This window comes from Carica papaya, chromosome 8, assembly GCF_054855325.1.
Source record: "Carica papaya isolate Zhongbai chromosome 8, ASM5485532v1, whole genome shotgun sequence".
NCBI lineage: Eukaryota > Viridiplantae > Streptophyta > Magnoliopsida > Brassicales > Caricaceae > Carica > Carica papaya.
This window is the reverse complement of record NC_142316.1, coordinates 32,369,190-32,394,023: the sequence shown is the minus strand read 5'-3', so window position 1 is coordinate 32,394,023 and position 24,834 is coordinate 32,369,190. Positions and strand designations below refer to the sequence as shown.

Below are 24,834 nucleotides of genomic sequence, written 5' to 3'. Positions count from 1 at the left end.
AAGTAATTATTTGTAATTTATTTTTTTTCAAATATCTTAATGTAATTTAAACTCAATCAATTCAAACAAAACTATTAGATTATTTGTGCTCCTACAAACGCATAACAAATGTGGATTTAAAACGTGTTAACTAACTTGACAAACCTAGCCGAACTTCAAGAACAAACACTAATAAGTTACAAGTAATCGGCAAATTAGTCGTGTTAATTATATAAATATATACGTGTATATGTATGTAAATGTGTAGTTTTCACATCAAAATACTAATTATTATTTGATTAAATAATTTATGTTTTTATAGATATATCTTTCATATATTATTAATATTATATTATAATTGGTGTATTAATTACTTTATTAATAAAAATATAAATTTATTATATTAAAATAAACAATAAATAGGGGGAAAAAAAGGAAAGCATTCTTAACTCACCATCAGAATTAGTTTGGGAATATAATATGTAAGTATACATATCTATATACGGACTGCTCAACGGCTATGATTGACTCTCTGATGAGTAGTTAATTCCTTGATTATCTTATGATTAATTTGTTAAAATAAGGTTTGTTGTTCATTAATTTATAAATATCGGACTGTCTAATTTATTGTCATTTTTTATTATAAATTACGATATTTTTTGTGGTTCCTCACCATAAAAAAAAAAGGGCTATAATTTTTGGTGGTATGCATATATATATATATATAATATTTTATTTTACTTTTTAATTGAGAAATATGAGTCCGCATTATTCTCGTGCTAAATTTTCCAGCAGTTGTCGGTTGACTGGAACATTTTGTCACTTCGGCAAATGGTTATTTGTTTTATGTTTCAATAATTATTTTAAAATTTTGACATTTGAGGAGTAAAACTAAAATTTTTAATTGTTGTAAATAAAACTATCGCATATTACATGTATAAATAATTATTAGATATTATATATCAAATAATTTATGAGTAAAAAATGAAAATGTAATTTTAACCAAATAAAAAATAATAATTGTACTTTTAAATATTCCTTTATATATATATATAAGAATATATTTATGTTCCGATGAAAAATCAATTATGTGGAGTGCTTATTGAGTGAGCATTCGGCATTCCAACTGGTTCCACGATGGCAGAGATAATGATTGATGATGATCAAACAATGGCATGTTTCTTCCGGTAGAAAAAATCATAATATCAATTATAATGTATTATTAAAATTATTACATGTGTATCTATATATACGTACAGGTTTTCGAGCTAAACTAATTAAAAAATTCAAACAAAATTAGGAGTAATTGCGAAATTAAATTTGTCGGTTAGAATATCTTGTCGTGAAAAAGTTTGACATGATTTAGTCTTTAATATTTTTTTTTTAAAAAAGTAATTGGTTATCTTATAAAAATTTTAACAAAGATAATACATATTATTTTTTCTCATATTTTAATTGTTAATGAAATTTAAAAATTATAAGAATTGAGTATTAACATTAATAAACTTACCGTATATAATAAAAATAATGTTTTTTTTATGTAAATCATTCCCAATTATTTACATTATTGTATATTTATATGGTTTATGTTTTATTTTGCTTTTTAAAAGCTTTATTTTTTTCAATTTTTTTTTTAGTAATTTAAAAAATATTTGTCTGGGTTCAATTAAACTGTCTCTCTTCTTTTAGTCATTGGCGGTGGAGTTAATGGTTTGACAATAACGTTTATGGCTAAAGCCTGTTGGTTGGATTTGAAGCGGTGTCGTTTGTCGATTTGATTTCCCATCTAACTTGGTCTCCTAATTTATTTTAAACGTTCAAAATCCCCGCTTCTTTAATACTCCCAATAAGTCTATTTTTTTTTGAAGTATAAAAAAATATAAAAATTAAAAAAATAAATAAATAAATAACGATTATAAATCATTTATCACATGAACATAAGAGTTGAGACCTATCGATAAAGAAAAACTAATATTTATCAATCAATTAACGCATTTATTTCATTTACTATAAACATGTTGGATGTCATATAATAGTAAGTATCTAATTTTAGAATGATAATACGAAATTTAGCATGTCAAATGAGTTAAAATCCTTCGAGTATTTATGTTGAAACTTATGAGGCAAGCAAAAAATCTAAATTTCTTTCATTTGAAAAATGTAACGTTTTTACACTACAAAACGTCAACGTTTTTTGAATAAGGGTAATCGTCAGAGTATGTCTTGCTACTTCCAAACATAATTTTAATCAAACAAACATATTATTAATTATGCGAGATTCAAATTAAAATTATAAATTAATCACACTAACTCGAATTCCGACATAAGTCAGACAATTGATTCTACTGACCAAATCGAATTAAATTGCTTAAATCCCAACTCCGATGGCTACTTTTTATTCAATTAATGTATTAATTGTCATTTGAATAATAATGAAAGTCAAATCATGTTTTATTAGCTGTTAACGTGTCTTGATTATGAAAATGTACTAAACCTATACTTACAAATACAAAGAAAAGACTAAACGGATGCCACCTCCATCTAAGAATGCCCCACCGCCTATATACGTAATTACTTCAAAATTTAATAAAATTTCAGCTTTTTTTTTTTTATAAAAAAATTAATTATTAGCAATTACCACTTGCGATTAGTTCAAACAAATATTTTTTTAATATTTTTAATTACCGTGTTCAATTAGTGGTTGTGGTATTAGAAATACTCTCAACCGGGTCCACCGTATCAAACAAAATATAATCAAATTGAATATGTAACTTTCTAATAGTAAATGATTGTTTTTAATTGACATATGGCCTTGATTTTCAATCAATTAAAACATGTCATTTAATTTAAATTTTTAAATACTCTATACGTCTGTATATATTTATTTACTGTGATAAATCATATCTATTTTATATTTAAATTGTACTAATATTAATAAATAAATTTATTTTTTAACTAAAATTATTTATAATTTATTAAAATAGTATAATTTTTTAAAATAAAATTTATCTTTTTAATACAAAATAAAATATAAAATTATTCGCTTGTTACCCTTTTCATGATTATTCTCTTTATAACGAATCAACTGATATAGTTTTATGTAAATTAAAAAAATAAAAATTACTTGTTATGCAACAAAAAGAGCCTAAAGAGACAATATATAATCATACAATTAAAAAGTTAAATACAAGCACGTAAAACCAATATAAGAAAATGATAATGGGTTCCAAAAAAAAAAGTTGAGAATTGCTTTATACTTTGATTTTGCCCGTGAAATAAAACAAAGACAAAGATTTTGGAAAATCTGAGTACATGTGCTGCTGTCCGTCCGCCCCGCCCATAATATTTATATCTTGTATTTTCTAATTATAAATCAATAATAAAGCTGTGCAAGATTAATTATTATTCATCAACGTTTAACCACACGATTGGCGCACGTAGATTTTTAGGTTTATCAACCAATCACTAATTGTGCTGTAAGGAGTTTAAATGAAAACCCAGAACAATCCCATTCCGCAAACAAGAATATAGAAACTGACCCAACCCAAATCTTCAAATATACGAACATTAAACACTATTAGCCCATAAATATTCTTCACATTTTCACCAATTTTTTAAATTATAAAATTTGATTTTAAGATATGATTATCTAATAGTAGCAACCCACCCAGTTCGCAAATATTATTGTATCTTACAACCCGATTACCAATACGCTTCGTTTTAGGACCACTAACCCACAACGACACCGTTTCGAAACAAACAACAGTTCTGCTCCCAAGTAGGAAAAGAAAAAAAAAAAAACACACAAAAGGAGAAATTCAAAATAATCGATTAACATTCAACCGAGGATCCACCTCGACCCTGCCCACACCCTCCGGCGCCTCCTTGGCCACCTCTACCTCTCCGACCACCAACCCGGAATCTCGGGCGACCTTCTCCTCTTCCTCCTCGTCCACGTAATTGGGATCACCACGGTCAATGGCCGGAGGTGCCGCCTCCAGCTCGTTCTCGGCTGGTCCGTCGGGGCCATCCCACGTGTATTTCCCACCGCGCCCTGATTTGGGAGGTGGTCTGCCGATGCCAATGCCGTCGGCCGGGTGACGGTCCATGCGTTGGACGCCCTTGTCGGCGAGCTTCTTCTCGATGTACTTGAGAGTGTCGACGTTATGCGTCTTCACTTCGGCCTTCTCCACTCTCTTCCGGCCTTCCTCGTCGCGGCTCACAGCTCTTATCGTCACAGTCTCCTTCTTGTCGTCAATGGGCTTCATCGTTGTCTTGTTTCTATCGTCTTTGGGATATGATGCTTTGAGATGGATGTTGAGGAATTTGTGTATAAGAAGAGCTTGGATAAAGCTTCGCGGTCATGATTTCTATATATATATATATATATATATATATATATACACACAGACTGGTAAAAATGGAGATTGAGATAAGCTCGAAGGAGCTGGAAAAATTTCATGTCAGGCTCGAGCTGGTCCTAGAATGTTCTGCCACGTGGCAATGTTATCTTTCTAGCAAGTATTCGAAGGTTAAACTGCGGCTTCCTCCGTTCATATGTTAAAAAATGATTATTCATGAGCTTTTTTTTTTTTTTTTAATTCAACATATATTTTTTTATTTCTGGAATTTTTTATTAAACTCAAAATAAATCAACTATATTTATGAATACGATATTTTTTAATAATACGTGCCTATGTAACTTCTAATAATATTATATTTTGTTAATTTTAATTTTTATTCATAAAAATTTAAAACAATTTACTTTTGAATTAGACATTATAACTATATTAAAATTAGTACGAAGGACGTGGGCTTGTCCTCGGCCCAAATATTCAAATATATTAGTGCAGCTAAGCCTTATCCTAAATAAAATATCAATATAATTGTGGACATAATACTATTGCTAATCTTTAATTAATTTCTTACACTAATATCAGTCTAATTAATAACACCACCAATTTCAAAATCGACATGAAATTAATAATATTTTGTAAAATTATTATTTATAAAATATGTAAAAATATTTAAATTAAATGAACGAAGTGGCCAGGGTACACGTGGCAAATTGGGCAGGAAATATGTTGCCCGCTAAGTACGGGCCTGGTTCAGCATGACCCAGTCAACGCGGTCAACAGATCTCTTGATGAGGTGGACGCCGAAGACATAAACGGACTGGCCCAAGATGATTGAAGCTCAGCAGATAAGCATCGAGTGATTTCGGTAGAAAAAATTAAAAATTTGAATTAGCTGAATGAATCGATCAATTATGACGCTAAAACTGAAATTAAACTGATAGATTAAGACTGATCAGTTCAGGTTTATTAACAGAAATTTCAAATAGTTTATATAATTAAATTATTGAAAATTCATAATCCATTCACTAATTAACTTCCATTTGCTAATAAATTAAACAACAGTATAAGAACATATATATCTCTAATTCTTATTTGTAAGTTGTATTGGGGGAAGCCGAAATTTTTCGTTTACACGTAAATTAATTACCTGAAACTTTGATGATAAAGTTAAGAACTTTGTGATATGAACTTACACAAAATCACTCAAAAACTTCGTGGGTAGCTGATAAAGTAAATAAAGTTTCAAACTTTATGTAAAGATAATATTATGTTAATGTACCTGAGCCAGCTGCATGGGTCAAGTTAAAGCTAATTCCCTTGCTTGGAAAATGGAAAGCCAATAGCCAAAATCCTTTATTAAATGGAATTTTAAAATTCAAATGTAAACACTTTTTTAAAGTATCTTCGTACTAATTACCGTTACTATCTTTACTAAACAACTTTTTAATATTTTTCTTTTATACTTATAAAAAATAGTTTTCTTTTATATATTTTAAATAAATTTTAACATTTTTACAAGTATAAAAATATCCAAACATAGTACAAGCAACTAAAATTATTACCATCCTACTTTCCAGTCTCAGAATAGGAAAAGATTCCTCTTTTCCTATTTGAAAAGAAGCCTATCCCATTTCAATTTCATATTAGAGACTACTTGAGCACTTACTCGGGAAGCCTGATTATAGTTCGACCATAAACTTAACCAGCAAGGATACTCCTAATTATCATGGCAGAGGAGGAAGTCACTCCCTTGACCCTCGACGGCGAGATTGTCTCCGCCGCCGCCGATCAAGATCGCGACAATTGCGACGAGACTACAACTGATCGTCTCTCCATTCCTCCATTGGAGAAATTGAAGTTTCAGCCAAGGAAGAAACTTCTTGTTCTTGGCCTAGGCGGAGTTCTCACTCACAGAATTTTCCATACAGAAACCGTTAAGATTCCGAAGAGTCGAAGTCCCACTGGGAGATACGGGAACCATCTTGGTATAGTCAATGTCCTAAATATTAAAACAATGGGTTTTTTTTTTATTTTTTAAATTAGTTTCTTTCTAGTTTTTACGCTCGTTTGCAGTTTACAAGAGAGCTTTCTGTGACGAGTTTCTGAGCTTCTGCTTTGAAAGATTTGAATTGGGAATTTGGTCTTCGGCTACCAGGTAATTTTTCGAGTTAAATTTTCCCTTTTTTGCCCCATAATTTCTTTTATTTCTCTTTCTTTTGGTAATTTTCATTTGATGTGGCAGACGAAACTCTGATAGTGTACTGGATTGCATATTGAGAGATTTACGGGGAAAGCTTCTATTTTTATGGGTAAGTAAAATAGTCTTCATAAGCATAGAAATTAAGAAATTATGCAGATAATAAATGGTGGATTTTGCGTTTGCTGGTGCTGTAGGATGAAGATCACTGTACTGATTCTGGGTTTAAGTCTTTAGAGAGCAAAGGGAAGGCTCTTCGTTTCAAGCAACTGAAAAAATTATGGGAGAATCTTAACCAAAAATTTCCAGATAAATTGGAAGGATACTCTGCATCAAACACCTTGTTAATTGATGATAGGCCATACAAGGCCTTACTAAATCCTGTAAGTTCTAATGGGTAAAACTTTTTAACTTCTGGGCAGTAAATATTTTACCAATATAGATTAAATAACATGGTGTTCTAAGACCTCTGATTTGTCCCACCTCGCAGCCCAACACAAGCATCTTCCCAGAGCTTTACCTTGCAAAAAATGTTAATGATAAAGTTCTTGGTGAGTTTAATTCTTTTCAGTGTACTACATAGTTTTTCTTATCACTTTTGTAAATAATGGGAATTTACTGTGTTCTACGCAGATCCAAAGGGAGAGCTGGGTTTGTTCTTGGAAGGTCTTGCAATGGCGGATGATGTGCAGTCATACGTGAGGACACACGCTTATGGACAGCCACCGATTGTTCCTTCGCATCCAGACTGGTTTTACTACTCCATGGTTGTCGATAGAATCTCTCAGAGAATGAGCTCGCTGAAGATTTGATTTAGATGAAAGATATGAGTGTGAAAATGGATGAGCAGAATTTTGTATTTATGTAAGTTATAAACCTGTTTTCTTGCTTTTCTTTCTTCAGCTTTCGTTCCTGGTCTGTGTCAATGGATTGAGTTTTGGTTGCAGCTATAAATCTGTGTTGTTGAATCATAATGGGATTTTAGATTCTGGGTGGAATCACTTCAAATTATTTTTAAACGACAGTCATAGTTTTTACCCAGAAAAATTGTAAATTAATATTCGTTTTTAACAAGTATCATTTTTTTATTTTAATCATTCAAAAAATAAGAAATAAAAAATTACATACAGATATTTCTAAAGCAACAATTTTTATAAAATTCTTTCACTGAGTTTGGGAATAAATTACTTACTTGAAAGTTCATATGAAAACACAATTAAGTGCAAAAATATTTTTAATTTTTATAATTGCAGCCATACGATTGTGATTAGTGATTAATATAATAATTAATTCTTTTTCTTCTCTTTTTTAAGCTTAATCAGAACTTCCTTTCAAATTTCATTTTTCTTTACAACTTGAGTGCCAAAAAAGAGTTAAAAGAGAATGAATTTGATAATTAAACAAATATTTGTAATTTTATTGTTAAAAAAGCACAAATTTTACAACGTTCGTAAAATAATTTTACAGTTAAATCTCTTATACATTATCTTGTTAATTACTAACAAATCTCACTCAAAGTTGGTTAATTACAGTTTAATTTTCCAACAAAATTAAATACAATTCAATTTTCTAAAAAAATTAAATCAAGTTAGTTTTCCAACACGACTCGGTAATTTCTCTACCAAGTATTGACCAGTGTTCCGAGTAGATTCCTTAAAATTCTATAAATTCAAGAAGTGGAGTCCGCCATTTCCCAATCAATCTTCAAGCTGTATAGGCCAAACCACTACAGATTTCATCTCGGCACTGATCGGGTAAACGATGGCAGAGGATGAGATTATCTCGAATGTCCTATCGACCTCTGCTGTAAGTCAAAGTGAGGGTTGTGATGTTGACAATCGAGAGGATCAGGAAGAAGACGCAGCAATTGGGTGTTTGGTTTCGTTGGAAAAATTGAATCTTGGACACAGAAAAAAAGCTTATTGTTCTTAGTTTACATGGATTGCTTTTAAACTCTCTTTAAAGGCGATAGGCTTAGAATGCCTGAGACTTGTATCGTTCCTGCCAGATATGGGAAGCATCTGGGTATCTTCTAGTATCAAACATCTTTAGTATCTCATGTTTATTTTCTAGCTTTTTTTTTGGGTTAATTGGTCAATCGTTTTCTGCAGTTTTTAAGAGGCCTTTCTGCGATGAGTTTATGAGTTTCTGCTTTGAAAGATTTAAAGTGGGAATTTGGTCCTCTGCACTAGAGTCAGTATAATAGATTAACCCCTTTACTTCCACATATGTTTATATATATGTTTTTATATAATCCCTACGATCGATCTTATGGCTTGAATGAATTCTCCCCGATTATCTGTAAACAGACGAAATGTTGAGGGCGTCTTGGATTGTGTAATGGGATATTTTAAGAGTAAACTTCTGTTTGTGTGGGTAAGTAAAAGTTAACCTATCCTGGGTTTATAGCTTTCTCTGACTTCCAAAATATAAGTACTGAAGAAACATATGTTTTGGAGAAAAAATGTAATGGGTTTTGCTATGCATTTATATATACATATATAAATGGATAATCTCCAAACTCAGGATCAGGAACAATGTATTGATTCTGGGTTCAAGTCATTAGAGACGGTATGGAAGCCTCTATATCTCAAGGAGCTGGAGAAACTATGGGGAAAAATCAACAAGCAACTTCCAGAGAAAAAGGGGAATTACTCTGCATCAGATACATTGCTGATAGATGATCAACCTTACAAGGCTTTACGCAATCCTGTAAGTTTGATGGACAACCAGCAAACCAAATTTGAAATTGAAAAATTTTGTATAATGATAAGAAATATTGTGTTTATAACAGATTCTCATGTCTTCTTGCAGCCTAACACTGGTATCTACCCTAAACCATACAAGCCGGGGTTTGTTCATGATAAGGCCCTTGGTGAGCATACAAAACACAAGAATCAGTATCTTGAATTCCTGAATTTAAATTTATTTCTTAAGATATTGAATACTCACTGATTGTTTATTGCATTTTACTATTTGTTTTAGATCCTAATGGAGAGTTATGCTTGTTCTTGGATGGGTTGGCCAAGGCTGATGATGTGCAGTCATATGTATAAGGCATATTCATTCGGGCAGAAACTGGCCACGGTTACTCCTTCACATCCCGAATGGTTCTTCTACTCAGAAGGTTATTCATCGTCTTTCCAGAGGATGAGTTTGACTAAGATATGAATTACAATGAAACTCCAGAATCGGAAATCAGAAGGCATGTTAGACCATGTTTGGAATAATTTTATATATATTTTAGCAACAAATTTCCAGTGATTGCTTAAGGAAAATGAGATGGATTGAAGAAAGGATTATAATATAACGACTATGACTAGAATCCAACCAGATGTCTGCAGATGGCCGCTTATGACTAGAATCCAACCAGCACCGTGTAAACCGTTTCCCGAGCTTTACATGGTCAGGTCAAGAGGAGTCAATGCGGATTCCTTTCTCGGAAAATTGAAAGCCAATCGCCAATCGTTTATTAAATGGAATTTTAAATTTCAAAATATAAAATCTCAAAAGTATCTTTATACTAGTTGCCATTCCTATCTTTATTTATTAAACATTTTTTTAATATTTTTCTTTTATACTTTAAGAAATAATTTTCTTTTATAAATTTTAACTTTTCCGAAAGTATATATTTCCAACGTAGTACAAGAAACTAAAATCATTACTCTCCTACTTTCCAGTCCCAGAAAAGGAAAAAGTTCCTCTTTTCCCATTGGAGAAGAAGCCTATCACGTTTCCATTACATGGGTGAGTGACTCAGAAAGCCTGATTATTGTTATACCACAAACTTAACCAGCAAGGAGAGTCCAAATTACTGTTAGCTAAGATCAAAATGGAGCTCAACCTTTTATTTTTTTTACATTTCTAACGTTACAGTCAGGTGTTCTATTTATAGAGTTAATAACTAACATCTATCTGCGAAAAAGGATGGATAAAGTAAACAAACTAAACACTCGGTAAGACACTAACTTCCTTCAAAATTTTACTAACAAGTCCTATGAAATAGGAGCAGGCGTTATTTTGACGAAGCCAAAGCTAACAAAGTAAATAACTCCAACAAATGCCTCCAAGAATGTTTAATAAGCCTGATTGCAGAGGGCCATTTTCAATCAGATTTCTCCAAGGTAAAGACACCAAGTAGCTTCCTGAGCTTTTAAAAAACGGCCACTTTAAGAGGCTTTGTGCATATGTCAGCCACTTGATCTTCACTTATGCAATGAACAAGATCAATCGTTCCATCTTTTGTGAGATTCCTCAAGAAATGGTACTTAACAACGTAGATATGCTTGTTTCTACCATGTAAAACAGGATTTCTTGAGATCTTAATTGTTTAACTATTGTCACAGAAAATTGTGGTGGCTCCCTCTTGCTTGAAATGAAGTTGTTCAAGAACTTTCTGTAGCCAAATGGCTTGACACGCACATGAAGTTGCAGCAACGTATTCTGCTTCAGTTGCTGATAAAGTCACAATTGATTGTTTCTTTGAAGACCATAAAACAGCTCCTGAACTGAATACAAAAATATATCCTGAACTGCTTTTGCGATCATCATGATCTCCAGCGTAGTCACTATCTATAAAACTAATTAAATCTGATTTTTTTCCATTTTTGTAGAGCAGGCCATAGTGAGAGGTATCTTTTAAATAGCACATAATTTTTTTAGCAGCCGTCAAATGACTTTCCTTTGGGCATTCCATCTATCTACTAATAAGGTTTACAACATATATTACATCAGGTCTAGTTGCTATGAGATACATCAAACTTCCCATAATTTGTTTGTAGAGAGTGCTGTCTATCTTCATACCTCCTGGATCTTTAACAAGCTTGAGTCCCATTTCAGTTGGTGTGCTAGTTGGATTGCAATTCTTCATCTAAAACCTGTCTAAAATTTCTCCAACATATTTTTTTTGTGAAATAAAAATCTCATATGCAAATTGCACCACTTCTATGCCAAGAAACTAATGCATTAAACCCAAATAAGACATCAAATTTTATCATCACGGATCTCTTAAAATCTTCACACATTGAATTATCATTTTCCGTGAATATGAGATCATCAACATATAATAGGACATAACATTTTTTCACCACCACAACACTTAATGAAAAATATGTATTCATAAGGGCATTTTTGAAACCCTTCATTTAAAAAGTAAGCTTCAATACAACTATACCAAGCAGGTGAGGCTTGTTTTAATCCATAAAGCGCCTTGTTCAATTTATACACTTTATGCTCATTTCCAAGCTTAAGATACCCAGGAGGTTGATCAGTAAATACCTGTTCTTCTAATGTGCCATGCAAGAATGCTGAGTTTACATCCAGCTGAAAGATAGGCCAAGAGTTTTGAGCTGCTAATGCAATTATCAATCTGATTGTGTCATGCCTTGTAACAGGAGCAAAAACTTCTTTGTAATGAACTCCAAACTCTTGTTTGTATCCTTTAGCAACCAACCACGCCTTGTATCGGTTAACTTCACCATTCTCCTTTAGTTTTGTCTTATACACCCACTTTACGCCAATAGTTTTATACCCTTTTGGTAGCTCCATCAATTCCCATGTATCATTCTTTTCTATGGCTTCAATTTCGGCATCCATAGCTTGTCGCCACTTTGAATCTTTTATAGCATCTTCAAAATATATAGGATCACAATCTGAAAATAAGGCAAAGTGAGTAAGTGATTCTTCATTATTGTTAATTCCTTGTACCTCATAATCTTCCATCCACGCGAGTCTTCTTCTAACTCTCTGAGCTCTTACTTCTTCGCTACTTTCAGCTATTGTGCTTTCATTAACTGAACGGAGCTCTCTTTCAGCAGGTTGAGTGGTTCCCAAAGGCTAGTGCATATTATTTCCATTTTCTCCATCAAAATCAGCTGGAATTTGTTGCTTAGTGTGATTCTCTTCCCATGTCCAGAACCTTTCTTCATCAAATATTACATCACAGCTAATCACAATTTTTTTGGTAATAGGATTATACAATTTGTATGCTTTTGAGTGATCACTCACACCAAGAAAGATGCATTTTGCCCCTTTGTCATCAAGTTTTCTTCTTTTTTGATCTGGAACATGAGCGTATCCTATGCAGCCAAAAATTCTAAAGTGATCAACACTTGGTTTATGTCTGCTCCATGCTTCTTCAAGTGTCACGTTTTGAACAGCAAAAGTGGGGCTTCTGTTCAGTATATGTATACTCTAATTTACTGCTTCGGGCCAAAATTTTTTTAAGATGCCACTCTTCACCAAAATAATCTGCACAATGTTTAGGATTGTCTGATTTTTCCTCTCTGAAATGTCATTCTGCTGCAGTGAATAGGCTGCTGTATGTTGCCTTTGGATCCCGTTATTTTTACAAAAATTTGTAAATTCTTGTGAAATTTATTCTCCATCACGATCACTGCGGATGATTTTTATAGACTTGTTGACTTCTTTTTCTACCAACAGTTTGAAACTTTTAAAAACTGAAAGTGTTTCAGATTTCTCCTGCAAAAAGTAGATCCATGTTTTTCGACTAAAGTCATCAATGAAAGTTATAAAATAACGTTTACCACCATTTGACGTTGGATTTATGGGTCTGCACACATCGGAGTGAACCAGCTCTAGCACCTTTTTTGCCCTCCATGACTTTCCTTATGGAAATGGGTTACGTTATTGTTTGCTAACAACACATTTTTCACAAATTGGAGGTTGAGATGAAATTTGAGAAAGACTGGTTACCATATTTTTTTGTTGCAATGTCTTTAATCCACCAAAATTTAGGTGGCCATAGCAGTAGTGCCATAACCATTTTGTATCTTTCAAGTTTGCTGAGAAACATGAATGAGTGGTGTTGTTGAGATAGAGTGAAAATAATCGATTTGCTGACATGTTAACTTGGACAATTAAGCCCAATTTTGCATCTTGAATACGGCAAACTCCATCTTTAACGGTAATCTCATGTCCCTTCTCTTAAAGCTGACCAACACTCAATAAATTTGTCTTCAAATCTTGAACAAACAACACATTTGAGGTGGTTTGAATAGAGCCTGCTTTAGTTTGAATTATTATCTTTTCCTTTTTTATCATAGAAATTTTTGAATTATCTCCAAGTTTTACATCATCTATGAATGATTCGCCCATTTCCGAAAACGCAGATTTGTCTCCACACATTTGGTTACTACAGCCTTTGTCTAAATACCACAAATTCTTGTTCTTCACTTTGTTTCCATGACTAACCATCAACAAGGATATCTCTTCTTGTTCTTTAGCTTCTACAAAATTTGACTTCTCCCCTGGCCCTTTGGATATATTAGTTCGACATTCGGATTTGTAGTGGTCATACCTGTGACATCTATAACATTCAACATTACATTTATCTGCTGACTTGATTGTATTAGTAGTTGAGTAATGGTCTCATCGACCTCTTCCACGTCCTCTGCTTCTTCATCTTCCTTAGTATTCTTGTGATTGTCTATCTTGCTGTTGATTTCGATGATTTGCATCATCCTTATTTCTTCTTCCTCTACCTCTTCCTCTATTGAATGTTGAGCACCTCCCTTCAGTTGAGACTTTTAATGCTTGTTCTTCTTTTTCCTGGAAGTTTATTTTCTGCTCATGAACTGCCAAAGAACCTTGTAATTCATCAATTGTCAGTTCATTAATATTTTTTCATTCTTCAATTGAACAAACAACAGAGTTTAATTTTGGGGTCATAGACGGAAGAATCTTCTCTATGACTGCAACATCATCCATCTTATCACCATGGATCCGCATTTTGTTGACAATTGCCATTGTCCTTGAAAAATAACCTGTTACAGATTCTCCTTGCTTCATTCGAAGTAATTCGAACTCCGAACGAAGCGCTTGAAGCTGCTACCTTCTCGCCCTCGTTGATCCTTTATATTTTTTCTTCATAGAATCCTAGATTTCTTTGAAGGTGTCTTTGCAAAGAATTGTCTTCAATATTAAACGATCAATAGCTTGAAAGAGATAATTTTTAGCCTTGAGGTCTTTTAGTTTTAGGGCTTCCAAATCTGTTTTTGGTGTTTGAGTCAGTGAGACCCCTGCTTCTGGTTCTGTTACACTAGATTCAACAACACCCCAGTACTCTTTTGATCTTAGAAAATTTTCTATAAGCATGCTCCAATGATCATAGTGATCATCGAAACAAGGGATAACTGGTTTGTAAAAGATTGAAAAGTTTCCTGCGGTTTTGAAGTAAATAAACGGTCAAGATCGAAAGCAGAAAATGAAGGGCCAAATGAAGAGCACGTTGGGATGTAGGACAAGTGGACGGTAGAAATTAAAAGATGCTATCTGTTGAGGATAGTTGTAAAAAGTAGGTTCTGGAATTTTTTATTTTTGGGTTGTTGAATATTTGTTAGTATTTGTTTCTCTTTCCTCGATCAGAGTATTCCTCTCATTCTGTGTGTATATAAATGCACATTTGTGTACAATAAAGAAGACAGACGAAAATATTATAAATTTTTTTTTTTACTGTTATTTCTACATAGTATCAGAGCAGTGTCTGTACTAAGCACCGTTCCACTAAATTTTTACTACTAACCTTCCCTTACAATGGCCGACCCAAATACTGCCAATGATATACTGACCCTCCAAAGCTTAGATAAGCCTAGAATGCAGCTGGTCTCTGCACCTCTTGATGGCTCCAATCATCTCTCTTGGAGCCAAGCCATGATGATTGCTTTAGGAGCTAAGGACAAGTTAGCTCTCGTTGACGGCAAATTCGAAAAACCAATTCCCAACACAGCAGAATATGAACGGTGGCAAAAGGCCGATAGCATGGTGGTGTCCTGGATCCTCAACTCAATGACCAAAGAGTTGGCTAGCGCCTTCCTGTACACTACATTTGCAAAAAATTTATGGGATGAAATCAAGAAAAGGTACGGAGAAAGCAATAGTCCTCTACTCTATCAATTGGAACGAGAAATTAGTTCAATTACTCAATCAAGCTTCTCAGTTATTGCTTATTTTACAAAATTAAAGAAACTTTGGGATGAACTAAGTTACCTAAGACCATTACCTGCATGTACTTGCAATGCTGCTAACTTGCATAGTAAAATTGACAGCACAGACAACTTAATCCAATTCCTGATGGGTCTTAATGATACATATGATCATGTGAGGAATTAAATCTTGATTATGGAACTATTACCCACTGTTAACAAAGTCTACTTAATGGTGCTCAGTGTTGAGAGGAAAGGAGAAGTGCAAATCGGCAATGCATCCGAGGGGATGCCAGCCGTTTTTTATGCCAACCAGAAGGAAACTCTAAGGCCACAAAACCGAAGAATGGATAAAGACAACATAATATATACTCATTGTAGGAATACAGGACACACTAGGGACACATGCTTTAAATCCACGGCTATCCTGAATGGTTCACAGAACTGAAAGGAAAAAAAAGAAAAGAAAAAGCAAATACTGTTTCAAATGGAAATTCCACTGACATTAAAGGGGAAACAACGATCACAACAAGTTGGAATGCAGAAATGACTAACATTATACAGCAGGAAATCAGCAAATACATGAGAAGTCATGGAGCAAGCACAATGGAATCGGCAGGATGCGTAAGCTACTCCAACCCTGCAGATAAACAGTCTAACTGCTACTTTTTACACACATCGGATGATATAAGCACATGAATAATCGATACAGATGCAACATTACACATATGTCATGATTTTAGCTTGCTCACTAAAACTACTAAACTAGAACCCACAGTACTTGTCTCTTTACCCGATGGAACCCTGAACTACTCAACATATAAAGGTACCATAAAACTATACAATGACCTGACCTTACATGATGTTCTTTACATACTAGAATTTGCATGTAACGCGATCTCTGTCAGAAAATTGACTCAAGCCTCAAATACCTAAGTTTTTTTATATCCAAACCATTGTTTTGTGCAGGATTTGACGACTAACAGAAAATTAAAGAATGGTAGAATAAAGGGAGGCCTGTACACCCTGAGCAAAGATATAGAACCAGAAAAGGCATGTACCAGCCACACCCTACAACTCTGGCACAAAAGACTCGGCCACACATCAATGAACAAGCTACTTCATATTCCCACCCTGAATTTTTCAAACGAAATGGATTCACATGTTTGTGAAATATGTCCCTTAACAAAATAACAATGTTTACCTTTTTCCAAGAGTAGTATTACTACCAATGATGTTTTCGAATTAATAAGTGTTGATCTTTAGGATCCTTATTCAGTTCAATCTATTTCAGGAGCTTCTTATGTCTTAACTATGGTGGATGATTTCTCTAGGACAACTTGAACTTTTTTTTTAAAAGAAAAATCAAATGTTTCAAAGATTTTAAAACAGTTTTATAATCTTGTGTCAAATCAGTTTTAAAAAACCATTAAAATTATTAAGACAGATAACGGTATTGAATTTGTGAATAAATCATGCAAAAATTTTTTCCAAAAAAAAGACATTGTGCATCACAGAACTTGTACTTATACGCCACCGCAAAACGGTGTGGTAGAAAGGAAGCATAAGCATTTTTTACAAGTTGTTAGAGCACTAATATTTGAGTCAAATTTGCCAAAAGTTTTTTGGGGAGAATCCATTCTCATGGCTATATATATAATAAATATTTTGCCAAGCTCAGTTTTAAAATGGAAAACCCCTAATGAAATCTTACATAAAAAATAACCAGATTATTCTATTTTAAAAGCATTCGGTTGTTTGTGTTTTACTACAAACATACACCCTCAAAAGATAAATTTCGATACACAAGCTTTAAAATGTATTTTTTGGGGTATGAAGTCGGTGTCAAAGCATACAAATTATATGACATTTCAAACAAAAAATTATTCATGTCAAGGGATTTTGCATTTCATGAACATGTTTACCCATATCAATCACAATCACTGCAAACCAATCATCAAGATACACCATTACTGATACCCAATGTAATCATATCAGAAGACAATGAAGACCAACCACATAACAAAAGGGAAGTTACCTTACCTGAACTTAAAATTCAAGAATTAGAAATTCGAAGGAGTACCAGGGTGAGGGTTAGGCCTTCTTGGATGGAGGATTTTATGACACACATGGCTGAAACACCATCTCAAGACTCCCTTTTCTTTATGTCAAATCCACCTGTATACAATCATGACTATGTCAATTTTATTGCACGACTCGATTACACAAGAACCAAAATCATATGAGGTTACTAAGAAGGACAGTAGGTGGATTGAAGCTATGCAAGCCGAACTAGTTGCACTAAAAAAAAATAAAATGTGGGAACTAACCTTGATACCTGAAGGAAAAAAGGTAATTGACTTAAAATGGGTGTATAAAATCAAACACAACCCAGATGGAACAGTAGACAAATACAAGGCGAGACTCGTCGCCAAGGATTACAACAAAGAATTTAGAATCGACTATCACGATAATTTCTCACCGGTAGCAAAAATGGTAACTATCCAATTACTTCTTGCCATAACGGTTGCAAGTAATTGGCTTGTCCATCAATTAGACATAAATAATGCGTATCTACATGGCTATATAGAGAAATAACTAGACCTAAAACCCCCAGAGAGCTACACTAAAACAAGCAAAGAACAAGTTTGTCGCTTAACCAGAAGTCTATACGGGCCAAAACAAGCTGGACACTAATGGAATAAAGAGCTCACTTCAAAACTTCATTCGATTGGGTTTACCAAATCTGAAGCAGACCATTGTTTATTTACAAAAGAAAGTAAAGAAAATTACCTTGCAATAGTCATTTATGTCGATGACTTACTTATCACAGGGCAAGATGAGAAAGAAATCAACGAAGTCAAAAGTGCGGTGAATGAGGCATTTACGGTGAAAGATCTAGGACATGCACGATACTTCTTCGGCGTTGAAATAGCTAGGTCAAAAGAGAGAATCTACATCAGCCAACGAAAATATATTAAAGACATACTACAAGACACAAGCATGCAAGAGGCAAAAGCAAGTCACTTTCCTTTACCAACGGGGTTGAAATTAAACACGGAAGAGGGTGAAATCTTACAGAACCCAGAAAAATACATACGCTTGATCGAGAGGCTGCTTTATCTCAACTTCACTAGACCAGATATCTCTTACTCCACTCAATACTTGAGCTAATTCATGCAACAACCCAGGAAGCCACATTTAGACACTGGACTCCATCTTGTCAGATACTCAAAACAGTACCTAGAGCAAGGCTTGTATTTTCTAAAGGAGAACAACTACAAGATTCGGGCTTTTTGTGACTCGGACTGGGCATCATGCCCGATGACTCGTAAATCCACCATAGGTTTTTCCGTCTTCCTCGGGCCATCGACGATATCTTGGAAAACAAAAAAACAAACGACAGTCAGTAAATCATCTGCAGAAGCCGAATATAGAAGCATGTCTTCAACTGTGTGCGAGCTACTATGGATTGCCTATCTACTCAAGGACTTCATGGTCACGCCTTCTTTGCCAATCTTATTACACTGTGATAACAAAGCTGCAGAGTACATCGCGACAAACCCTGTGTTTCACGAAAGAACAAAATACCTCGATACAGATTGTCATATTATTCGTAACAAAATCTTAAGTGATTTTATCAAAACGGAGCATGTTATCTCAAAAGAGCAACTCGCAGATCTACTCACAAAACCACTAGGCACAACAGCCCACCATCATCTTCTTTTCAAGATGAAACACATCTAAGGTGGATTCAAACATGGATTGATTTGAGAGAATGGGTGTTTAGAGAAACAGAACTACAAGTGTGTTTCACCTTGAGGAGCGGCTATAAAAGATTAAAAAGTTTTCTACTAGGGTTTTGAAGGAAATGAACGGTCAAGATCGAAAGCAGAAAATGAAGGACTAGATGAAGAGCACGTTAGGATACAAGACAAGTGGACGGTGGAAGTTAAACGTAACCATCTATTGAGGACAGCTGTACAAAGTAGGTTCTAAAATTTTTTGTTTTTGGGTTGTTGAATATTTGTTAGGGTTTGTTTCTCTTTCCTTGATCGGATTATTCCTCGCTCTGTGTATATATAAATGCACATCTGTGCACAATATAGAAGACAGACGAAAATATTATAAAACTTTTTTTTTCACTGTTATTTTGTGCTGGAGCCATATACTATCACAGTATATTGAGGGTTGTTGCTGTTGCTGCAAGTTATGGGTTCTTCTTCACTATCACTCTCTCGTGTTTCCCTCACTCTTACACTCACGGGTGTTTGACTCACTCTCACTCACAGGTGGAGCTCTGATACCAGTGTTAGCTAAGAATAAAATGGAGCAAGTGTTGACTAAGATCAAAATGGAGCTCAACCTTTTAATCTTCTACATCTTTAACGTTACAATCAGGTGCTTTATTTATAGAGTTAATAACTAACATCTATCCGCTAAAAAGGAGGGATAAAGTAAACAAACTAAAGACTCGGTAAAACACTCACAAACTTCAGAATTTCACTAACAAGTCCTATAAATGATTAAATAAGGAATGAGCTACACCAGTCCAGCAAAGACATCACACTATCTCACCGTCACGGAGGTAAAGGTGGGTAGAAAATACAAAAGACCAATGGAGCATAGTTTACAACAAATTCTTTTATCAATAATAAAATCATCGCTATCCACTTACCTCGGTGAAATTCATAAAATAATATACGAAAGCAATAACATTATCATCATCATGAAATCACATTTAAATCTTTAAACAGCATAATTCCTCTCATTTACCAGCCTACTAGTATCCATGGGGATCCATAGGGGTCCCGCTACCCGTGAACCCTTAACACTTGTAATCAGATTCCAGGGCCGTCCCCATACCCCGTCCGGTATGGGCACCAAAACTATAAACCTCAATACCTCGTCCAGTATGAGGGTGAAACGGGCCGTCCTCATACCCCGTCCGGTATGGGCGCCAAAACACATAAGGTCTCCATACCCCATCCGGTATGAGAGACCACAATCACGGTAGGGTTCCCTACGGATCCGGTCCGTCTACCATCTCCCAGGATATCTAGTCAAGCTGACCACATTATACAATTATCAATTTACATAACCTTTCATTCCCTTTTTTCTTCAGTCAGCATCATCAAATCACACACAAACATGCAAACTGATAGTTCACGCCAACAAGACAACACATAACATCAGGTTCTCAGTCATTCAGTCATGATCAATGAAACAGTGATACATGCACACGAAACTATGAAATAAAAACATCAGACATCATACTACATTTAAAACTGTAAAATAGAACAAACAACAACTGACCGACAAATACACGAGACTCGGGCTCCATCAGCAACCTTAAACAATTTCACACAGTTATTGATTCATGAAATACCATTTATCATTTATTGCACTTTAATACCGTGATAGGAAATAGGGTGAGGAATCCTTACTTGTATTCGGGGTCCGAATACGGCTCTACAGTGCGCCTGCAGGCTGTTCCTAATTTTCCCTGAATTTTTCCCGGGGAACTGAAACGCACTACTAGTACCTGTACGTGTCCCAAAAAATCTCAAATTAGACCCAGGGCCCCTTTCGGCCAATATCGCAATTCTGGCACGGCGGCTCCGCCGTGCTTCGGCGGCGATTCGCCTCGGGTTGGCCGTTTCCGGCCGAATTTGGCCACACTTGCATCGATCCCTGCGATAAAACAACCCTAGGGCCCTCGGGGGGCCAAAAAATTACGAAAAACCGAAGCTTACCGGCGGCGGTGCTCTCGGGTGCGGCGGCTCTCCGGCGAGGTTCGTGTTTTGGTGATTCAGCTCCGATCAACCTGTAGAGAAAAGAATGGTGATCACGGTGATATAAAAATTGTATCAAACGGAGGCCGGGAAGGGCCTCATCGGAGGCAAAAATCGAGGAGGGGCGCGGCGGCGCCGCTGAGTTTTGGCCGTATTTTCCGGCCGTTTGGCCGGGATTTTGGCTCCGATTTGGCCATAGGGGAACTCAGCGTGGAAAAATGAGTCGGGGGTATGAAATTTACCTCGATCGGCTGTCGAAAAACTCCCCGGTGCGGCGGCGGGTGGCAGCGGCCGACTCCTCCGGCGTCTGGTTCGTCTTCTCCGGCGTGGGCAGGCGGCTAGGGTTTTTGTGGTCAGGTGTGGGGGTTCTATTTATACCCTTTTGCATTTTGATCACAGCCGTCCATTTTGATTAAATCTGGGCCGTCCGTGTGCGATTGAATCTGAGCCGTCCGTGCGCACGCTTAATCTGGGCCGTCCGATCGCGCGCACGCGGATCGCCCACGTGGCCCGTTCCTGGGTCGACGTGGTCTTGCCACGCGGCAGGTCCTGGTTGGCCAGGGCTGCTGACGGGGCACAATTTTTTTAAATTGTATTTTGACCCCCGGTTTCCGATTTTCTTTTCAAAAATACCCCCAGAATCCTAATTTTCACCCCTTTTTTCCAAAATCAATTTCAATTAAATCCAAATAATATTTTTACCTAATTTTATATTTATTTTATTTTATTATGTTTATTTTAATTTAATTAAATAAAAATAAAATAAATTAATTAATTAAAATTAATAATAATTATTATTATTAAAAAATTCTGGGGCGTTACACAACCCATCGGCAGAGACTTGAAACTCTGAATTACCTCCCTGTTTTGCATCTTTCTTGAGGGTTTCTAGGGTGAAATCGACGGATTGAGCTTCATTTATTCTTTGAATCAACTCAGGTTGAACAGTCAGGTGGGCCAAACATGTAACTCTCTTTAAGTCCTGAAGTTGTACCTATTGTGCGACCCCTATTGCCCTGCATTTTGAAACTATTAAGTGAGCTAATATACCTACATTTTTTCTACTTAGTGTGTCGGCTACCACATTGTTGCCCTTACTCGGGTGAAACAAGATATTGCAATCGTAGTTCTTGAGGAATTCTATCCATCTTCTCTTAGTATGTTAAGATTCTCTTGAGTGAATATGTGTTTCAAGCTCTTACGGTCGGTATAAATTTCAAAGATCTCCCCATAAAAGTAATGGCGTCAAGTCTTCAAGGAGTGGATAATCGCGGCAAGTTCTAAATCATGGCTGTGGTAGTTTTTCTCATGACTCTTCAACTACCTAGACCCATAGGTTATGATTTTCCTATACTACATCAGAACACAACTCAACCCTAAATAGGAGGTATCACTATAAACTGTATATCCATCTATCCCGCTTGGTAAGGCCAATACAGAGGCGGTACTCAACTACTTCTTTATTTCTAAAAAACTCATTTCACAATCCTCGTTCCACTTAAACTTGGTGTTTTTCTTTGTGAGCCAAGTCAAAGGAGCAACTAGACTAGAAATCCTTTCACAAATCTTTGGTAATAACTTATTATTCCAAGAAAGCTATGAATCTCCTTGGTCGATGTTAATTCTTCTCAGCCAAGCACTGCCTCAACTTTTTCAGAATTCACTGATACTTCATCCCTTGATATGATGTGCCCTAGGAAGGTAGTCTACTTGAATCAGAACCCACACTTACTCAACTTTGTATACAACTTCTTTTCTTTGAGAACCTGTAAAACTTGAGTCATATGGTGAGCGTGCTCCACCCTACTTTTTGGGTAGTCTGCTCGAACCAGAATCGACACTTACTCAGCTTTGCATACAATTTTTTTTCTTTGAGAACCTGCAAAACCTGAGTAAGATGGTGAGCGTGCTCCACCCTACTTTTTGAATAGACCAGGATATCATCGATAAATACAATGACAAACCGATCCAGGAGTTGTCTGAAAACTTTGTTTATCAAATTCATGAATATGGCTAGTGCGTTGGTTAGTCCAAATAGCATTACTAGGAATTCATAGTGTCCGTACCTGATTTGAAAGACTATTTTGAGAATGTATTCTATCCTAATCTTTACCTGATGGTAACCTAAACGCAGATCTATTTTGGAGAAGACCTGGGTACCCTGTAATTGATCGAAAAGGTCATCGATCTTGGAGAATGGCTACTTGTTCTTAATCTTGACCCTATTCAGTTTTCTGTAGTCAATACATAACTTTAACGTCCCATCCCATTTCCTTACAAATGTAACTCTGGTACTTCAAGGGGACACACTATGTCGGATGAATCCACTATCCTGCAATTCATTGATTTATTTCCTCAACTCCTCAATCTTAACACGACTAATGTGGTGAGGGGCAACCGAAATAGGTTGGGTTCCTGGTTGTAGATCTATGGTGAATTCAACTTCTTTGTCCACTGACAGTCCAGATAGTTCATCCAGAAATATATCCAGGAAGTCTCGGACTACTGAAATCTCTTGAATATAAGAGTTTGCCTAGTTAGAGAAAACAGTCGGGTTAAAGCACTTGATAATAGGAAAATTTGCCATGAGGAAACAAATGTTAAACAATTTTATTAATTTATAAATGACTCATCATTAGGAGGGTTGAATACAAGTTTCTTATGAAAATAATCTATGGTGGCGTGATACGTCGCTAACTAGTTCTTTCCCAGGATTACATCAAAGTCCCACATGTCAATCTCTAGTAGGTCCACAATTAATTTTCTATCTACTATATCTATGCCACAGACTCTGTATATAACCTCCACCCAATTGTCATACTCCTAGGAGTAGACACCAACAACACATAATCAAGTCTTATAGGTAATACATTCAAGTTTGATGCAAAGGCATGTGAAACAAATGAATGTGAGGCACCAGTATCAATCAAAATATGTGCAAGATGATTACAGATAGTGTACATAGCTTGTATCACGTCTGGGTTGGCCTTTGCATCCTGCTAAGTTAGATTGTAAGTCTTGCCTTAGATAGGTAGTCTGGTCTGGTTCTGATTCCTCGGGCACTCCCTCGCATAATATTGGACACTCCCATATATGCGGCAGGTATTGTTGAGGCGATAGCAGAGTCAATCTTCATAATCCTTGCCACAGTGTTAGCAAGTTCTACCGCGTTCTGTTGTTGAAATCTAAGGAGGAGCCTAAGTAATCAGTCTAGGTCTCTTGTTTTATTGAACAGGTATAGTAGGCGCCGATCTGCAGTGTGAAGTCGAGGGTCTGAGGTTCCTTACTACTGGAGAAAAATGCAAAGGTTCATCTCTATTAGCTGCATTTTGGGTAAAACAGCTGAGTAAGTACTGAGCTCGAACACATACAGCTACTGTTTGATCTCAGGACAGAGACCCCACTCGAACTTTCTTACCTTTTTATCTTCATACATCATGCTCTCAGGGGAATACTGGCCCAAATCTAAGAACTTTCGGGCATATTCTGATACAGTCATGTCACTCTGAACTAGGTGTGCAAACTTCATTTCCTTCAGATATCAGAGATGCTTTGGGAGGTAC

At 35.4% G+C, this 24,834-nt stretch overlaps 3 protein-coding genes and 1 long non-coding RNA gene across 6 annotated transcripts; 2 read left to right on the top strand and 2 right to left on the bottom strand.

Moving 5' to 3' along the window:
* Positions 1–3,556: 3,556 nt before the first annotated feature.
* LOC110822772 (plant/protein) lies at positions 3,557–4,366 on the bottom strand. Its single transcript, XM_022052974.2, has one exon. The coding sequence runs from the start codon at positions 4,245–4,247 to the stop codon at positions 3,798–3,800; it is 450 nt and encodes a 149-aa protein (XP_021908666.1). The 5' UTR covers positions 4,248–4,366; the 3' UTR covers positions 3,557–3,797.
* Positions 4,367–5,895: 1,529 nt separating this feature from the next.
* Positions 5,896–7,508, top strand: LOC110822771 (uncharacterized). The gene is made up of 6 exons (XM_022052973.2): positions 5,896–6,322; positions 6,411–6,492; positions 6,580–6,646; positions 6,732–6,917; positions 7,025–7,085; positions 7,168–7,508. Exons 1-6 carry the CDS (start codon positions 6,064–6,066, stop codon positions 7,344–7,346), a joined length of 834 nt encoding a protein of 277 aa, XP_021908665.1. The 5' UTR covers positions 5,896–6,063; the 3' UTR covers positions 7,347–7,508.
* A 131-nt stretch (positions 7,509–7,639) lies between these two features.
* On the top strand, positions 7,640–10,112 carry LOC110822810 (uncharacterized). 3 transcript variants are annotated; one of them, XM_022053025.2, is made up of 6 exons: positions 7,640–8,559; positions 8,646–8,727; positions 8,844–8,910; positions 9,061–9,246; positions 9,349–9,409; positions 9,532–10,112. In XM_022053025.2, the coding sequence occupies exons 1-6, from the start codon at positions 8,514–8,516 to the stop codon at positions 9,588–9,590; spliced, it is 501 nt and encodes a 166-aa protein (XP_021908717.2). In that variant the 5' UTR covers positions 7,640–8,513; the 3' UTR covers positions 9,591–10,112. The 3 variants fall into 3 exon arrangements, with proteins under 3 accessions (XP_021908717.2, XP_088065301.1, XP_021908718.2); XM_088209175.1 differs by having other exon boundaries at positions 9,520–10,112; XM_022053026.2 differs by having other exon boundaries at positions 9,564–9,704.
* Positions 10,113–14,981: 4,869 nt separating this feature from the next.
* LOC148252802 (uncharacterized) lies at positions 14,982–20,305 on the bottom strand. Its single transcript, XR_015813866.1, has 3 exons — positions 19,166–20,305; positions 18,577–19,041; positions 14,982–17,654 (listed from the first exon to the last, which is right to left on the bottom strand). It is a non-coding gene; the product is annotated as an uncharacterized LOC148252802 (long non-coding RNA).
* Positions 20,306–24,834: the final 4,529 nt, after the last annotated feature.

Bases quoted from the DNA above. Each gene is read 5' to 3' on its own strand.
- LOC110822771 (XM_022052973.2), top strand. From the start codon at position 6,064: ATGGCAGAGGAGGAAGTCACTCCCTTGACCCTCGACGGCGAGATTGTC. The intron at 6,493-6,579 runs GTAATTTTTCGA...TTGATGTGGCAG, and splicing joins ATTTGGTCTTCGGCTACCAG to ACGAAACTCTGATAGTGTAC. The intron at 6,918-7,024 runs GTAAGTTCTAAT...CCCACCTCGCAG, and splicing joins ACAAGGCCTTACTAAATCCT to CCCAACACAAGCATCTTCCC.
- LOC110822810 (XM_088209175.1), top strand. From the start codon at position 8,514: ATGCCTGAGACTTGTATCGTTCCTGCCAGATATGGGAAGCATCTGG. The intron at 8,728-8,843 runs GTCAGTATAATA...ATCTGTAAACAG, and splicing joins ATTTGGTCCTCTGCACTAGA to ACGAAATGTTGAGGGCGTCT. The intron at 8,911-9,060 runs GTAAGTAAAAGT...CTCCAAACTCAG, and splicing joins GTAAACTTCTGTTTGTGTGG to GATCAGGAACAATGTATTGA.
- LOC110822772 (XM_022052974.2), bottom strand. From the start codon at position 4,247: ATGAAGCCCATTGACGACAAGAAGGAGACTGTGACGATAAGAGCTGTG.